The sequence below is a fragment of the Hemiscyllium ocellatum genome, chromosome 22 (assembly GCF_020745735.1).
Source record: "Hemiscyllium ocellatum isolate sHemOce1 chromosome 22, sHemOce1.pat.X.cur, whole genome shotgun sequence".
Taxonomy (NCBI): domain Eukaryota; kingdom Metazoa; phylum Chordata; class Chondrichthyes; order Orectolobiformes; family Hemiscylliidae; genus Hemiscyllium; species Hemiscyllium ocellatum.
Genome location: NC_083422.1, coordinates 46,967,659 through 46,984,118, shown reverse-complemented (window position 1 = coordinate 46,984,118; position 16,460 = coordinate 46,967,659). Strand labels below are relative to the sequence as shown.

The window sequence follows — 16,460 nt, the reverse complement described above, 5'->3', positions numbered from 1 at the left end:
AGAGAGACAGCAGAGCTGTGGAGAGAGGGGTGGTGATGTGGTAGAATAGAATATTACCAATGAATGTGTGGACTCTGCTCTGACGCCATGTGGAGAGAGTGGAGGATCGCTCTCCTCAGAGAAGAGAGGTTGAGAAGAGACATATTAGAAGATGTTCAAAATCACAAACAGTTTGAATATAATCAATAAGGAGACAAAGTCAGTAACCAGAGGGTGAAAGGCAATTTTTTTTAAGCAGTAAGCTCAGATTTAGACTGTGCTACCTAAAGATGTCATGGGAATGGGATCATTTGTGACAATTGTAGTGAAAAATGGACTAGCAATAAATTTTTCAACTTTCATCATCTGACTTTAATACCTGAGTCTTGGTTTTCGAAAGGATATTACTGACCCAAACTGGCTGCTATGGTCACCCCACAAACCTGACAAGCTGTGTGCTAAAAATGATAAACATTTGTTGCGACCAACTGAGAGGGGATTTAAAGGAGAGGAGCCAATGCCTTCCTCACTGGATTGTAATAACTTTCAAAAGGAATGGACAACTATTTGAAAAGGAAACATGCACACATGTTACAGGTATAGAATAGGACTAACTGGATAGTTATTTCAAAAGAGCCAGCATTTGCATAATGGACCAAATGGTCTTCCTCTACACTGGTTACATTTGGATAGATAAGAGAGGAATAAAACAAGGGTGTTCCCATTGAGCTGGGCACAGTGTAATCTTGTGGAAAATGGAGCTAAATGCATACAATTCAAGGAATCAAAAGGGCAAGAGCATCACGGTATCAGAGGATGTAGTGAGCTTGGGATGGCACTGGTGAAAGGGTAGGAAAAGTCAAAAAGTGAGAGACACAGGAAAAGAGAAAGACAGAGCAAGTGAGAGAGAGAGACAGAGAGAGAGAGAGAGAAGGAGGGGGGATAGAGAGAGAGGAAGAGAGGGAGAGAGACAAGGAGAAAATAAGGAAGAGAGGCAGGGAGAGAGTGAGAGATTCATGGGGAGAGAAAGACACACCAAGAGTGAGTGTGTGAGAGAGAGAGAGAGAGAGAGAGACCAATCTATGTTGTGTAATAGTGTGAATATTGAAACAGTTAAAATCTGATCCAGAAGGAGAGTAATTGAGCTAGAAAGAAAAAAAAGTACTGACCCCTATAACAGTCAGGTTTGACCTCCCATCCTGATCTCTGTTTGTATGTGTTTTTTGGGAAATGCACTTGAATCTTGAAACTTAGAGGATTACCTGCTGCCTACCTCACCCACCACCATAACCCTCAGAATATACAATCTGTTGGTGCCAGATGAGTCAGCAGAAATGAGAGCGACTGTTGTGTGATGGACCCAGAGTTGGAGGGGAGACTGTGTTTACCTCTGATCTGGATTCCCTTGTGGAGGTAAAATTAGAATTGGGGCAATTATGGTGATTTTGTTGAAATAGGGATAAGGTGACAACTTAGAGACACACGGAGTTGGAAATCAGACAGGTGAGGCTGTTTGTAAAATTACAGCTTCAGGGCAAGGTTTGTTCATCTGGGCGAGACTTTTAGTCATTGTGGACCTGCCCAGACTTCACCTCTATGAAAGCAACAATCAAACACAAATCAGATTCGAGCTATTAAATTAAAGAAGAGGGAGAGAGAGAAAGGCATTCCAATCAAATCAGTCAGTGCTCACACCTTCACATACACACACGATAAGTGCAGTGTAAAAGAGAGAAAGCAGCACAATCAGCAGCTCCCACAGACCTACAACCCAGCACGGAGCAACAGGTAGGAACTATTTAATTAAGCAATTAGAAAAGCTTCATAGACTTTGTAAACTGAAGGCAAAGTGTGGAATGCAGAGAGTGAACTCCACCCATACAACTCAGAACCTCGTAAACAGTTCGATCAGACATTTCTCTGCAGTTTATGTTAATTCTTCTGTGTTTATTTATGAATTATCAACAACTCAGATTTAGTGGATTCAATGTCATCGCTTGGTTGAAAAGTTTACTTTATCTCAACATAACTTTGAAAAGTGTTTAGTTCTTGATGTGGTCTAATGGGACACGATTGGTGGAGGATCTGTGACTCTAGAGGGAGGAGATTGTTTTTGTCAGATAGTTACTGTGATCTGGAATGCATTATAAAAAGATGATTAAAAACAAAATTTTCAAAATACAATATTTGAAATGGAAACATTCTCAGAGATCTGGGAAAAGTGGGGCTGATTATATTAATTAGATGGATTTTTAAAGAATTGGCACAGGTATAATGGGGCCAGTGGCCTCCTTTTGTGCTGCTCCATTCTGCAATTCCTCTTTACGGAACTGGCTCAACACAGATCAGGGATAGGACATAAGACATTCCGGTCTGAATGTCTCAGACTCACTGGTCGATACACTGAGGAAACCAAACATGGCTATCCCTTAAAATTTCACACTTGCTCAATCTTCATCCTTTTTGAAAGACCGATGGAGCGCAGACCTGGTTACCTCGCACGTACTCTCTCTCTCTCTCTCTGTCTCTCTCTGCCTCTCCACTTTGTTGCAAAGTGTTATTTTAAACTTTTTGCTCCACTTCATCTTGCATTCTGACTGGACTGATAGTCTCATTTTGAGCTGCGAAATGTCGCTGTTTAATCTCGGAAAAGAGTTGGATCCCTCGTGCAAAGTGGGAATGCTGGATGTATGTATGAGAAATGAATCTGGTCGAACAATATTCTGGTTAATCTCCCACATTCGAGATGTATGGATTAACAATAGTCCAGTATCATAACCGCTGTGCTCATAGCATGACCCAGGGACCAGTGCAGTGGAGGAATGCTAGTGGGGTTTCAGTACAGACAATGACAAAACCTAATATTTTAGCTGAAATTATGGAGACATACATACTGAATTGTGTGAACCAGCTTAGGAAAGGAAGTGTTCTGAAGGTGGACTCTGTACTGAACCTGTACAAACATTGCAGAATTGCATTTAATTAACAACTAATTGGATAGATTAGAGGACATGTGTCATGTAGTTCAGGACTCTGGTCAAGCTGATCGTAAGATCACTAAGACTCAAAGGATTATGTCCCAGGAAAGTCACCATGTGCAGAAGTTGAGTGACTATGGGCAACTGAGTTATGGTGAAAGTTTAATATAGACCTAGAAGGAAGTGAATGGGAGAGGACCTAACAGCGAAAAACAGTGCTGTATATAGGTCAGTACTGAACATTATTTCATGTTACAATATGTTCCATTACTGCAGGAGAAGAGATCCAGACACAAATTGAGAATGAGAAAACTCAGATCAATAACAGAGTGACTTACAGATGATGAGGAGGAGGGCAGACTTTCAGATGTTTAGCAACTGGTTGAGGCAGTGGTGTGGTAGTCACCTCACTGGTCTCATAATCAAGCACTCCAAGCCAATACCTTGAGGACAGGGGTTCAAGTCCCATTGTGGCAGCTGCTGACATTTGAATTCAGTAAAATCTGGAATGGAGAGCTGACCCAATAGTGATTGTTGTAAAAGCCCAATTGGTTCATTCATGCCCTCTTAGGGAAGGAAATCTGCCATCCTTCCCTGGTGTGGTCTACATGTGACTCCAGGCCCACAGCAATGTGGTGACTTTTAATTGCTCTCTGGGATAGGCAAGAAATGCTGGCTAGTCTGTGATACTCAATTCCCAAGAACAAATAACAAAGAAAGGATTCTACAATAAGCAATGAGAGGCTAGGATGAAGTAGATAAGCTGAGAAGCCTCCCTGACTTAGATTCCTTACATTCTCTTTGTGAATGTTAGAGGCTTGGTGATCCTTCAGGCCTCTGAGAAATCACAAATCGTGGGCGGCACGGTGGCACAGTGGTTAGCACTGCTGCCTCACAGCGCCTGAGACCCGGGTTCAATTCCCAACTCAGGCGACTGACTGTGTGGAGTTTGCATGTTCTCCCCGTGCCTGTGTGGGTTTCCTCTGGGTGCTCCGGTTTCCTCCCACAGTCCAAAGATGTGCGGGTCAGGTGAATTGGCCATGCTAAATTGCCCGTAGTGTTAGGTAAGGGGTAAATGTAGGGGTATGGATGGGTTGCACTTCGGGGGGTCGGTGTGGACTTGTTGGGCCAAAGGGCCTGTTTCCACACTGTAAGTAATCTAATCAATAAAGTAGATATTCAGAATAGGCGAACCTCATCACCCATTCTTCTCCATGTGAATTGACCTAATGCTGAAATCAGTCTGATTTTCAATAACTAAATTTAGCAGCCACTATAATCCTGAGACGTATTGAGTGTGACCCCAGGTTGGGTGAATGGTAGGAAACCAGCTGGCTGCCTCAGTCCCTTTGTGTTGTTAAAGGCAGTCTTGCACGCTCACCCTCCCTCCCTCGATCTCCTTTCTCACTGCCTTGCGTGCTGACTGAGCAGAATGACATGGGACTTTCCACTTTGTAAATATTTGCTCAGTTATATTCGCATCAGTTTGCCAACTGAGTTTCGTGTGAACACACATTCCTGCAGAAGGTCAGGATGTGAGCATTTTGAATCTTACAGTAGAGCACAGATTGCTTAGAACTGACGTGGGGAACTACTGTGGCCTTGAATTTGATGGTCTTTTAATTCTTTATGTGGATTGTTAAAATAAAAGGGAAGCTCTATGATATCAAGTGATTAAATGATCCCTGCAGTAATTTGAGAGCAGCGTTGAATGAGGTAGATATTACTCTCCCAGTGAAGTTACTTTCTGTGGTTTACCAACATACCACAGGAGCTGCTGGGATTAATACCCATTAACTCTCCTTTTGCTGGAATCTACGGGTGTCTGTGTTACTGGGGCTTAACCCTAGGAACCAGGAGCCTTGAGAGAAACACCCACAACTGGGTTTTCCCTGATCGCTTGGATCTGTACAAGATCAGCTTAGCCCCATCAGCTGATTTGCGGCAAATTTTCCTCATCCAGATTCCATTCCTTTGGTCCTTGAGGTGTTGACTTACTGAAGTTCAGCCCAATGCATTGCGACACAGTTTGGTCAGGAGGAAACACCCTTCTGAGGTTAAAGGTTGTGTGATTAGGAATCACACCAGGACAACAGTACAGTATCCAGGACATCACACCCAGTGCAAAACTGAGGGATTCTAGAAGTGTCAAGGGTCAGTATTGAGGGCATGCTGCACTGTCGGAGGGTCAGTACTGAGGGAGCGCTGCACTGTCAGAGGGTCAGTACTGAGGGTGTACCACACTGTCAGAAGGTCAATACTGAGGGAGTGCTGCACTGGCAGAGCGTCAGTACTGAGGGAGTACTGCACTGTCGGGGGGTGGGGGGGGGGGGTCAGTACTGAGAGAATACTGCGCTGTCAAGGGTCAGTACTGAAGGAGTACTGCAGTGTTGGAGGGTTGGCGCTGAGGAAGTACTGCACCATCTAGGGTCAGCACTGAGGAGTACTGCTCTGTCAAGATCAGAGCTGAAAGAGTACTGCACTGTTGAGGCTCAGCACTGAGGGAGTACTGCACTGTCAGAGGGTCAGTACTGAGGGAGTGATACACTATCAGAGGGTCTGTATTAAGGATGTCTATCACTGTTGAAGGTCAATGCTGAGTAAGCGCCTCACTGTCAGTGGGTCTGTACTGATGGAGTGCTAAACTGTCGGTTAGTCAGGGCTGAGTCAGTGTCTCACTGTCGGTGGGTCAGTGCTAAGTGACTACCTCACTGTCAGTGGGTCAGTACTGAGTGAGTGCCTCACTGTCAGTGGGTCAGTACTGAGTGAGTGCCTCACTGTCAGTGGGTCAGTGCTGAGGGATTGCTGTTCTGTCAGAGGGTCAATGCTGTTTAAATGATTTATCAGAATTTAGTGTCGCTAAACTTATTGTAGCATTCAGCACAGATCTCAAATCATCAAAAGCAGTCTGACCTTCTCTTGCCTATTCAAATTTCTTTCCTTTCTTTAATAAACATGCCAAAGAAGTCTCCGCAGGACTGAAATTTGGAATGAACCTCTGATAAAATCCCCTCATATACTGCAAAAGTTTGTGTCTTATCTTAAACATCAGAAATTCCAAGATATTTTTGCCTGTCTGGATTCTCTTGGTCTTTTCTCAAATTGTTTGGTCTGAATTCACTTTTAGCCAAATTTATGCTTAAGTTGCCTCTTTCTAAACAATGAAACAGTTCATTCAAATTTTGTTAATGTTTCACTCAAATATGGTCAAACACAACCAATCTCTTCATGACATTGTTGGTTCATTTTTTGAAAATTTGTTCAGACTTTTTCATTTCAAATGACATGATTTTACATTGATAAAGTCCATCTGATGTTAGAAAAGCTGATATTTCTTTGGCCATGCGAGTCAGTGCAACATGTCAATATCCTACAAATAAGTCAATTTTTGTCATAAACTATATTTGTCCAATCCTTTCCGTTCAATCCTCCAAACTTGAAATAAGATATGAATCTGCCTTTGTTATTATGTTGGCTTTGTGATAATTGGTACATGCCATTTAGATCCATCTGTTTTTGGCACAATTACAATAGATGAGCTGAAACAAGTATGAATTTGTTCAGTAATGCCATTGTCCATCATGAACCTATTCTCTTCTCTCACTTGAACTAGTTTCTCAGGTTTGTGCCTGTAAGGATGTTGTAATATAGATATCCATCACATTGACATCATCTAAAAATGTTTTTCCTGGCCCATTTACAGAAATTGACTTATGAGTCCATAACAGCTTTTGTAAGTGACTTTGATAGTTTTCTGGAAGATAAAAAAATCATGCTCACTAATGTTTTAAAAACCTCCATATAATCCATTCCAATCTCTGGAGCACTGACTTCGAAATTTTCAATTTCTGATTCATTTTCCAGTTTTTCTGGTGTTTTTATTTCAGTCTCTATTTCTTTCACTACTGTAAATACACTTCTGTTCTGACCAACCTCCCTATTGTAGAATTGCTGAAAGATATTAAAGTGATGCGCTTGCTGATTTCTTCTCTGAACTGGAATAGTTATTACATAGTTCACATCATTAATTTGCATTTTGATTTGACAAAGTCCAGTGAACCTTACTTATAATGATTCCTGGGAGACAGGTAACAATACAATCACGTCTCCAGAGTTAAAATTCTGAGTTGTGGTCTTTTAATCTACTCTAGTTTTCATTGTTCTTTGAGAGCTTTTTGCACACCTGACAAACTTTGGCTAGTTTGCCTGAGAACTTGACACATAGTTTGGGAATGCAATCCCTGAGATTTGATTTGGACATTTTTCCTTAATTCATTTCAGGGTTTCTTTAACCTCATCCCTGTATGTCTGTTCAAAAGGGTTCAGTCCTGTGGACTCTTTAGGGATCCCTAATGGCAAAAAGCATCAAGAGAATTGCTTTACCCCAACTGTCAGTAAAGTCCTGACAAGAAAGTCTAATCGTGGTTTTTTTTATATATAGTTGGATGTCATCTTTCCAATGTTCTTTGCAATTATGAAGCTAAGCTTTTATTCTCAAACTAATCATTATTTATTTGAAAATTCATGACATAAAATTTGAACCTTGATCTGATTTTATGTCTTTGGGTAAACTCTACCTGGTAAAATAAGTAAAATGATTCTATCCACAGATTCCTTAGCCTTGGGAATTCTTGTCAAAACGTTGTTAAATTGTTAAAAGATACTGATTCTCACTCCAGGTTTTAGGGAAGGGTATTCTACCATCTTTTAAAATCATAATGAACAATTCATCAAAAGCTGTTGTTGGAATTAAAAACTCGGGTTTAATTGATGTTTGAGGCTTCTCCATATATGGTACGTTGAACCATATTTCACCATATCTTTATTTGATCCTGGCCATTAAAAATCTTTTAGTATTTTAGCAAGTTTTTCTAATCTTAAGTGACCTGCCTTGGAATTTCGTGAGTCACTTATAAAATCTCATTATGGTACACAAATGAAACTACCAAATGATGGGTTACTTCCCATTCCTCATCAGTTGGTATTTGAGGTGATCTCCATTTCCTCTTTAACACTGTCTCTCTTAAATAATAATGCTTTGGTTTAGATTCTGATTTCTTTTCTGAGTATGGTATTTGGTGCATCTTTTCTTCAAACCAGGCTGCATCTACTCGACTTCTAGTAAAGAAAAGAGTTAAGTACGTCAAACTTAATCTCTTTACGTTCATTCTTTTAGATTAGATTCACTACAGTGTGAAAACAGTCCCTTCGGCCCAACAAGTCCACACTGCCCCTCAGAAAAGAAACCCACCCAAACCCATTCCCCTACCCAATATTTCCCCCTGACTAACCCACCTAACACTGTAGGCAATTTAACATGGCTAATTCACCTGACTTGAGTTTTGGAAAATAATGGCAGACAACTGCACCTTTTCTCATATGATTTCTCCCTTCCTGTCTAATTTTATGGAGCTACAATCCAGTCAGGGAATAATCAAGGACATTCCTCATGAAAACATCACAGTTTGTTTTCCCTCCATTGATTGATCCACCAATTTCACTGAAGCCAATATTCCTGATCCAGCTAGGTCATTCCACACGATAAAATCCATTCGTTCTATTGTTCTCTGTTGTATTACTCCAACTACAACGTATCCCTTTACTAACTCACAGAACCCTGTGTGATTTCCCTGTATATCTCCAATTGTTATTTTATTTCCTTCATTAACCCCCCCCGGAAGACAAAATATATTGTCAGCAAGTATAAGTGACTTACTTATTCTAGTGCCAAGATTTTTCTTGATTTATTTCCTTAATTAGAAAAATAATGAAATATCTCTTCCTTTGAAATTAAAATATTTAGAAACTCTGGTGATCTGACTCTTTTCAGCAATCATTGAGGAAGAATTTTGTTGGCTACCCTTAACCATCTCTCCCTTCCTATTAGATTCTGATGGAACCTGCTCCATCCGTAGCATTGCTATGTTTGTGATACCCATTTCTTTACTTGATTGCACCCTTTTCTGAGGATTCCTTAGATATTCCTGTTACAGCAATTAGCCTCTCATTTAATTACAACAACAGGTTTTGTTATGTCCAATCTTAAGCATGTTATTTTCTTTATATCACCTTTAGGTTCTAGCCTTTCTCCTTTACTATTTTGGCATCCTTCTATTTGCTCTCTAATATCTTTTCCAACCCCAGATTTTCTATTCCTCCAATTTCCTGTAGATTTCAATATGACCATTTCCCACATGGAACTGTCAATGTGAAATATCATAGCCGCCAAAAGTTCTGCATCTCAGATATTTGATAGTCGACACTTGTCAAAATATGTCTTAAAGGTTCCTGGAATAGTACTTCTGAATTCTTCCATTATAATGATTCCACTAATTTTCTCATTTTATTCACTAATCCCAGTGGTTGAAATCATTGATTCCATACCATTTATTTTTCCTCTGCAGGTTCTAAAAATGTCTGATTAGGTTTCTTTTGTGTGGACCTAAATTTTAATTGATAAGGACCAAGCTCTTAAGCATTGAATATTGTTCTCTTAACAGTTTCATAGTCTGTAGATTGCTCTTCTGACAAACTGGTGTATATGTTAATAGGTGTTAGGACACTAACATTGAGGCCCTAGCATCTTACCAGCTATCTTTTCAAATTAAGTAAAATATGTTTCAACTCCATCCTCTGTAAATTTAGATACTAAACATAAATTTTTAGTTAAATGAATCAGAATTATCCACTGGCACCACCTCTTTTTTCTGCTTTTGCTCTAAGCTTCTCTCTAACTCATGCTTTGTGATTTCCTTTTCTTTGGAATTTAAGCTTTTTCCATTTTAACTCTTTTGATTTCTTTTTATTTTTCTCGTTCCTCACTTTCCAATTCAAGCTTTCATACTTTCACATTTCTTTCCATTTCTCTTGCTTCTGTTTTTCTTTATTCCCCAATTTCTCTTTTCTTCTAATTCTTTTCTTTCCATTTCCAATCATATCGAAGATAATTCGAGCAGTAACATATCAATTTTAGGGGTTCCCTTCTATTAATCCTCAATATTGGGTAATCACTTTAAGCATCCTAACCTTAAAAGATCCTGCTTTAGTTATACCTCCATTTATCCACTGCACCTCCCAGTGTTGCCTGAAAGATTTCAAATAGATTTTCTATTCTGAGAGAAGTCTTACAGTCAAAGCCAGTTTGAAAGTTGAATTGTGTAAGATACTTCACATAGATTCCTGTATGGTCAGTACCTTCATGAACTCATTTTTAAAAATTCACTGATCCCTCTCAAATTCAACAGTTTTCTAACCTGCCAAGAGTTGCCATGTCTTTATGATCCCAGCTGATGTTAGCACTGGACAAATCAGATCCCAGAATGAAACGTGGTTTAATTGACCATAAGTTTGAGTTTTACAAGTTGATTTTCATTGTGGTTAGCCACAAAACAGATTCACAAGTGGCTGCCAATGTACCTTGAACAAAAGAACATAAAGTTTATTGCCCTTTTTTTAGAACTGTATTATGCATACATAACAACTTGGAAAACATTTGCCATAAACAGCAAAATTACATATTCATACCATTCAATCCCAGTGCAGTACCACTCATAGAGTCCCTACAGTGTGGAAGCAGGCTATTCAGCCCAAACCAACCCTCTGAAGAGCATCACATCCAGCCCCATAATCCTGCATTTGCCAGGCCAATCTACCTAGCCTGCTTATCTTTGAACTATGGGGGGAAACTGGATCACCCAAAGGAAACCCATACAGGAGAACATGCAAACTCCACACAGACAGTTGCCCGAAGGTGGAATTGAACTCAGGTCCCTGTGAGGCAGCAGTGCTAACCACTGAGCCACTGTGTTGCCCACGCAGGTCCTTGGACTCCTCCGTCGCCAGACCATAACAACACGACGGCTGGAGGAAGAGCACCTTATCTTCCGCCTGGGAACCCTCCAACCACAAGGGATGAACTCAGATTTCTCCAGTTTCCTCATTTCCCCTCCCCCCACCTTGTCTTAGTCGAATCCCTTGAACTCAGCACCGCCTTCCTAACCTGCAATCTTCTTCCTGACCTCTCCGCCCCCACCCCACTCCGGCCTATCACCCTCACCTTGACCTCCTTCCACCTATCACATCTCCATCGCCCCTCCCCCAAGTCCCTCCTCCCTACCTTTTATCTTAGCCTACTGGACACACTTTCCTCATTCCTGATGAAGGGCTTATGCCCGAAACGTCGAATTTCCTGTTCCTTGGATGCTGCCTGACCTGCTGCGCTTTTCCAGCAAAACATTTTAAGTTCTGATCTCCAGCATCTGCAGACCTCACTTTCTCCTCCTGTTTAATTTCATACCAAGCAAGAGATTGTATTTCCTTTCAGACACTTTCTACATGTTTACAAGGTGTGATTCATTCTTTGACTGTCTCTCCCTGACACCCACAGACACAGGTTAACACACTGACAATTCCCACTTAAGCTGTAAAGGCTCCTTCCAGTCAGCTTAATTACTTATCGGCTGCCAAGCAGTACATCTGCTGGTATGGATCTCTTCTTCTGAATTGACCCTGCTGCTAGCATGTATATATGTATGTGATTGTGTGTGTGTGTGTGTTACTTTTTCAGTATTGTAAATAAAAAACTTAATAAATACTTCAGCAATTATCTCATCAGATGGCTTCTCTCTTCATTTCGCTGAAATTATATGATTTCTTGGAATTGCTGTTTTCATCCAGTGATTAAACAATAGGTTTCTGATCCTTTTAAAAAGAAAAGGTCTGTGTCAACTAAAATTTACTTCTGTTTTAGAACCAAGTTCCCAAATTAATAAACAATAATAATAAATAATTATACTATAGAAACTCCTTCACAATTGTCAGAGGGGCAACATTGAGGGAGTGTTACACCATCGGTGGGTCAGAACTGAGGTAGTGCTGCACTGTCAGAGGGTCAATAGTGAGGGAACACCACACAATTGGGAGGTCAGCACTGAGGGGCACTGCATAGTCAGAGGGTCACTACTGAGGGAGGGTTGCATCATCAGAAGGTCAGTCCTGAGGGAGTGCCCATTTTTAATATCTCTTTCCTCTTTCTTTACAGCTGATTATGAAATGAGTGGTGTACGCAATTATCAGAAGTTGAATCACGAAGATTGCATGGACAGTGGTATGTAGACTCTCCTGCTTCTGGTTTTATTCTGAGGGTTACTGTATAAAACAAATCACATCTGAGCGTATTTACTGGAAAAATTGCAAGGAAATTTGACTAGTTGAAGTAGAAGTACCAACATGGAGAGATGACATGTTGGATACATACAGGCTACGGTCCTGACTTGGACGGTCAGCTTGGAACCAGAGTGATTTCTGGAGTGGACTGATTATGTGGGATTTTTGAACTAGATGTGTTACTCTGATATGTGGTTAACCATGTCTCCAATCTCCCCAACAGGTATCTTTGAAATAGAGAACAGCAGAAACAGGAAGATAGATGGTGGAGGCTACTCAGACAATGGTAAGAAGCCACTTGGCAATGGGCCTTGTGTGCAATTGAAACATAATGTTGGAAGGATGTAATGGGACAATAGATTAGCCCAATGATGAGTCAATGATTGGGCTGTGGTGAACAGAGATTTTTGGGAGGCAGAAAGAGGACAGGTGAGACAGCGTGATTTACCCTTAGTTACTATGATTCCCATGCCTGAATCAATAACATTCTCCACTTATGTCAGGACACCAGTATTAGAAGCACTGATCCATCTGAGTGCTGGTGATACAAATCCATGTTTCACTTTCCCCAGTTCACATGTGCTTTGAGCAGATTAAAGACTCATTCAATCGGAAATAGATGTTCTTGGGCCTGCATGAAACCTGTTGGTCTTCCAGTGCAAAGGGTTATCTTTGACTGAGTGTTGCAGGCTGGTACAGTCCAGGACTACGCACTGAGGAATGCACTAAAGCTTGGGACAGAGATCATCATGGCGCCACCATGATAAACACCACCACCTGAAGCCTTTCTGCCATGATATCCCATGGTTCTGTTGTTTTGCCACCTTAAATAACATCTTGTATCCTGTACTGGAATTTGAATAGTTTATCCTCATGTTTTGTAAGTGTTACAATTTTTGCTTTTGGATTGAGGCAACTAAGACTGCAATTTTCAAATGAGAAATGGAACTTTTTAATTATATTTTCCGTAAGGTCTAGCTTGAACAGTTTTGGAATTAGCTTTTGGATAATTTATGAATAAAATATATTTCTAAAAATTTAAAAAATCACTCCGTTGTTGAGGGGCTAGGTTGATGGCTCCTGACACACAGTGAATTAGGTCCTCAAACAGATAGCATCAGGTCCAAAGGTTTCCAGCCTTAAAGTTCCTTTTACCACCTGCTGCTGCTTGGTTTTATCACGCTGGTTTCTTCAGTTATTGATAGTTAATTTTTGTACCTCTATTTCAATGTACTTTTGGCCAATTTGCCATCTTCTGCTCTCTGTAAACTCTAAAGCCTTGTTGTCCTCGAGTGCTAACTTGATGCCAGGCCAACTCACCCATTGCCTTGTACTTCCTGAACTACCTGGCAACATCTGAATTTTAAAATGCTCATCTTTGTTTTCAGATTTTTCTGTGGCCTTGCCCCCTCTCAATTTCTTAGTAATATCCTCCAACCCAGAAGTCTCACAACACCAGGTTATATTCCAACAGATTTATTTAAAGTCACAAGCTTTTGGAACACTGCTCCTGAGGATTTTAAATAAACCTGTTGGACTATAATCTGGAGTTGTGTGACTTTTGACTTTGTCCACCCCAGTCCAACACTAGCATCTCCATGTCATCTCATCCAACCCCACAACCTTCCAGGATCTCTCTGCTCCTCCAACCTGGTCTCGTGCATTCCCACATTTTAACTATTCCACCATTGGAGGCTGTGTCTTCAGATGCCTGGGTTCCAAGCTCTGGGTTTCCCTCCCCAAACCTCTCCACACACACCCTCCCCGCCGACTGTACCTCTCTCTCTTTTCTTTCAGATATCTTTTAAACCTAGCTTTTTGTCTTTTCTTCAAATATCTCCTTTTGTGGCTCAATGTTAATTTTTAAAACAACGTTCCTTTGAAACATCTTCTGCACTATGGGTGGCACAGTGGTTAGCACTGCTGCCTCACAGCGCCAGAGGCCTGGGTTCAATTCCCGCTTCAGGCAACTGTCTGTGTGGAGTTTGCATATTCTCCCTGTGTCTACATGGGTTCCTCCGGGTGCTCCGGTTTCCTCCCACAGTCCAAAAATGTGCAGGTTAGGTGAATTGGCCATGTTAAATTGCCCGTGGTGTTAGGTGAAGGGGTAAATGTAGGGGAATGAGTCTGGGTGGGTTGCTCTTCAGAGGACTTGTTGGGCTGAAGGGCCTGTTTCCACACTGTAAGTAATCTAATCTAATCTTGCTGTGTTTTGCTGTGTTGTAATCGCTACATAAATTCCAGTTGTTGTTGTTGATCAATCATTTCATTCTTATGTTGCAGTTGTCACAGAGGTGATAACAACAAAAGTGACCTCACTCCCACCACGTGAGTATCTCTGCAGAAGTTTTGGAATAATGGAATTGGGATATTAGGATTACATAGTGGGAATTACTGGACAGAAACTCTGGTTATGCTCCTGTATAGAAATGAACAAGGAAATGTCTGCTCTGAGGATGAACTCAAGGAGTGATTAAGGGCCATTAAGGTTCCTTTCCAAGTATCTCCATTTACCTTCTCATTTGCTCATTGTCTAACACTCTGTCTTACTCCAGCTGTCATTTTCTCTGTCACCCTGTTACCCTGACTACACCCCTCTTGCCATTTTCTTCGTTTTTCATTAAACCCACCGTCGTGTTCAATTGAGATATTCAAAAGGACATTGGATGATTCATTGAATAGAATCAATGTGCAAGGTAAAGAAAGAAGAATGGGACTAAGTCCTGATGCTCCTTTCGCCAGTGCAATGGGCTGAAGGGTTTCCTTTGGGCACAGTAATATCCTTCTGAGATTCAGCCCTGGTAAGAGTCTGGTGAATTTAAGCTGCACTCCTGAGGTCAATAAGTCTTCTTGAAGGTTTGCTGCTGAGAGCTGTACACATTTCTCTAGGTGTGAACTAAGTAGTGCTCCGTGTAGCTGAAGCATAACTTCCTCTCCCCGATCTTCCTTTTGTTTGTTTCCTGCAGGAGGCACTTACAGTAGCACTGGTTCTTCCTCGCGACGCCAGATTGTCACAGGAGGGGCTGGTACAGAGGGCACCATAACCAGCTATAACAGCATACGTAAGTATCACAATGGAGGAGGCAGGAGAGAGACAGCAGCAAAAGAGAATATAGAGGAGAGAACAGATAGATGGGGAGAACATAGATGGGGAGAGCCTCAGTAAAGTAAGTAAGAGATTAAAGGATAGATATGAGAGAATGAGAGTTGGTGGGGGAGATTTTGAGAGAGGGAAAGATGTGTGAGAGAGACACAAAGACTGGGATGAGGTGAGTGAGATTGAGCAAGAAAAGGGAGATCCAGAGTTGGAGCCAGACAGAAAGAGATTGAGGGACAGTGAAAAGGAGAAGGAGAGAGACAGAAAAAGAGGAGAGAGACAGAGGAAGAGAGGCCAGGAGAGAGTATGGGAGAATGAGCATGAGGCATGAGGGGGCAGTTGGAGGCACCCCATTCGTGCCCTCAATGCCCCCCCCAGATTGAGTCAAATTGAGGGACCACTCAGTAACCCAGCAGAGAGGGCAGCCTGGATTTAATAGTCAGAAAGAGAACACTTTTCTCACTTTTGAAACGTCAAAGGCAGAGGTTGGAGGGGGCCTTTCAGGTGGTTGTTAATCGATCAGTTAAGGGTCTGTATTGGTCAAGAAGGTCAAACGTGATATTTCCACCCCACATCTGTATCTCTCCTTTCTTGGTCAATCTCACTCACCTCATCCCAGTCTTTGTGTCTCTCTCACAAGGGGACAGGTATTTCTGGAGCATTAATCTGACCAATGACTTTCTTCACCTTCCTCGCCACTTCCAGGGAGGGAAAAGTTCTGTTGTCACCTCCTGGGACACCTGTCTCAAGAGTTCGTCTCTGTGTATCTGTCCTTGCTAGATTAATTCTGATTAATAAGGTGAACATTGATGCAAATGTTTATCATAATAATGCTGTAAGCCTGCTTATTTGCCAACAGAAGGACGAGGCACTGCCGGGGGATATTCACGTACCCGATTTCCCAGTTCCACACTTTCCATTTCACCAGATACAACGTTGGAACGGAAAACGTTTGTCAGCCGGAATGGAGGATATGAGGGTAGGTGGAGCAGAGTGAACTGTGACTGACAACACAGAGAGACTGGGAGAGGGAGAGACAGGCAGAGGGAGACAGAGAGAATTTCAGAGACAAAAACACTTGGGGAGGGAGAGAGCGAGACCAAAACAGACAGTCAGGTCGGTAGAGACAGGAAGACAGAGATAGAGAGACAGGAGAGATACAAATAGACTCAGGGAGAGACAGAAAGAGAGATCTTAAAGCAAGAGAGACTGAAGGAAAGAGAGAGGGAGAAAGAGAAATA

General features: G+C 41.5%; 1 protein-coding gene across 3 annotated transcripts in view; it reads left to right on the top strand.

Moving 5' to 3' along the window:
• Nucleotides 1-1,322: 1,322 nt before the first annotated feature.
• The window catches only part of LOC132826328 (collagen alpha-1(XVII) chain-like), an 85,508-nt gene continuing 70,370 nt past the window's right edge, over nucleotides 1,323-16,460 (top strand). For 2 of the 3 annotated variants that reach the window (XM_060842171.1, XM_060842169.1), the window contains exons 1-6: nucleotides 1,619-1,767; nucleotides 11,998-12,063; nucleotides 12,346-12,408; nucleotides 14,406-14,450; nucleotides 15,089-15,184; nucleotides 16,079-16,198. In XM_060842171.1, coding sequence (XP_060698154.1) covers nucleotides 12,009-12,063; nucleotides 12,346-12,408; nucleotides 14,406-14,450; nucleotides 15,089-15,184; nucleotides 16,079-16,198 — 379 coding nt within the window. In that variant the 5' untranslated portion in view covers nucleotides 1,619-1,767; nucleotides 11,998-12,008. Of the gene's footprint in view, nucleotides 1,393-1,618; nucleotides 1,768-11,997; nucleotides 12,064-12,345; nucleotides 12,409-14,405; nucleotides 14,451-15,088; nucleotides 15,185-16,078; nucleotides 16,199-16,460 lie in introns of those variants that run through there. The other variant, XM_060842170.1, reaches the window with a different exon arrangement.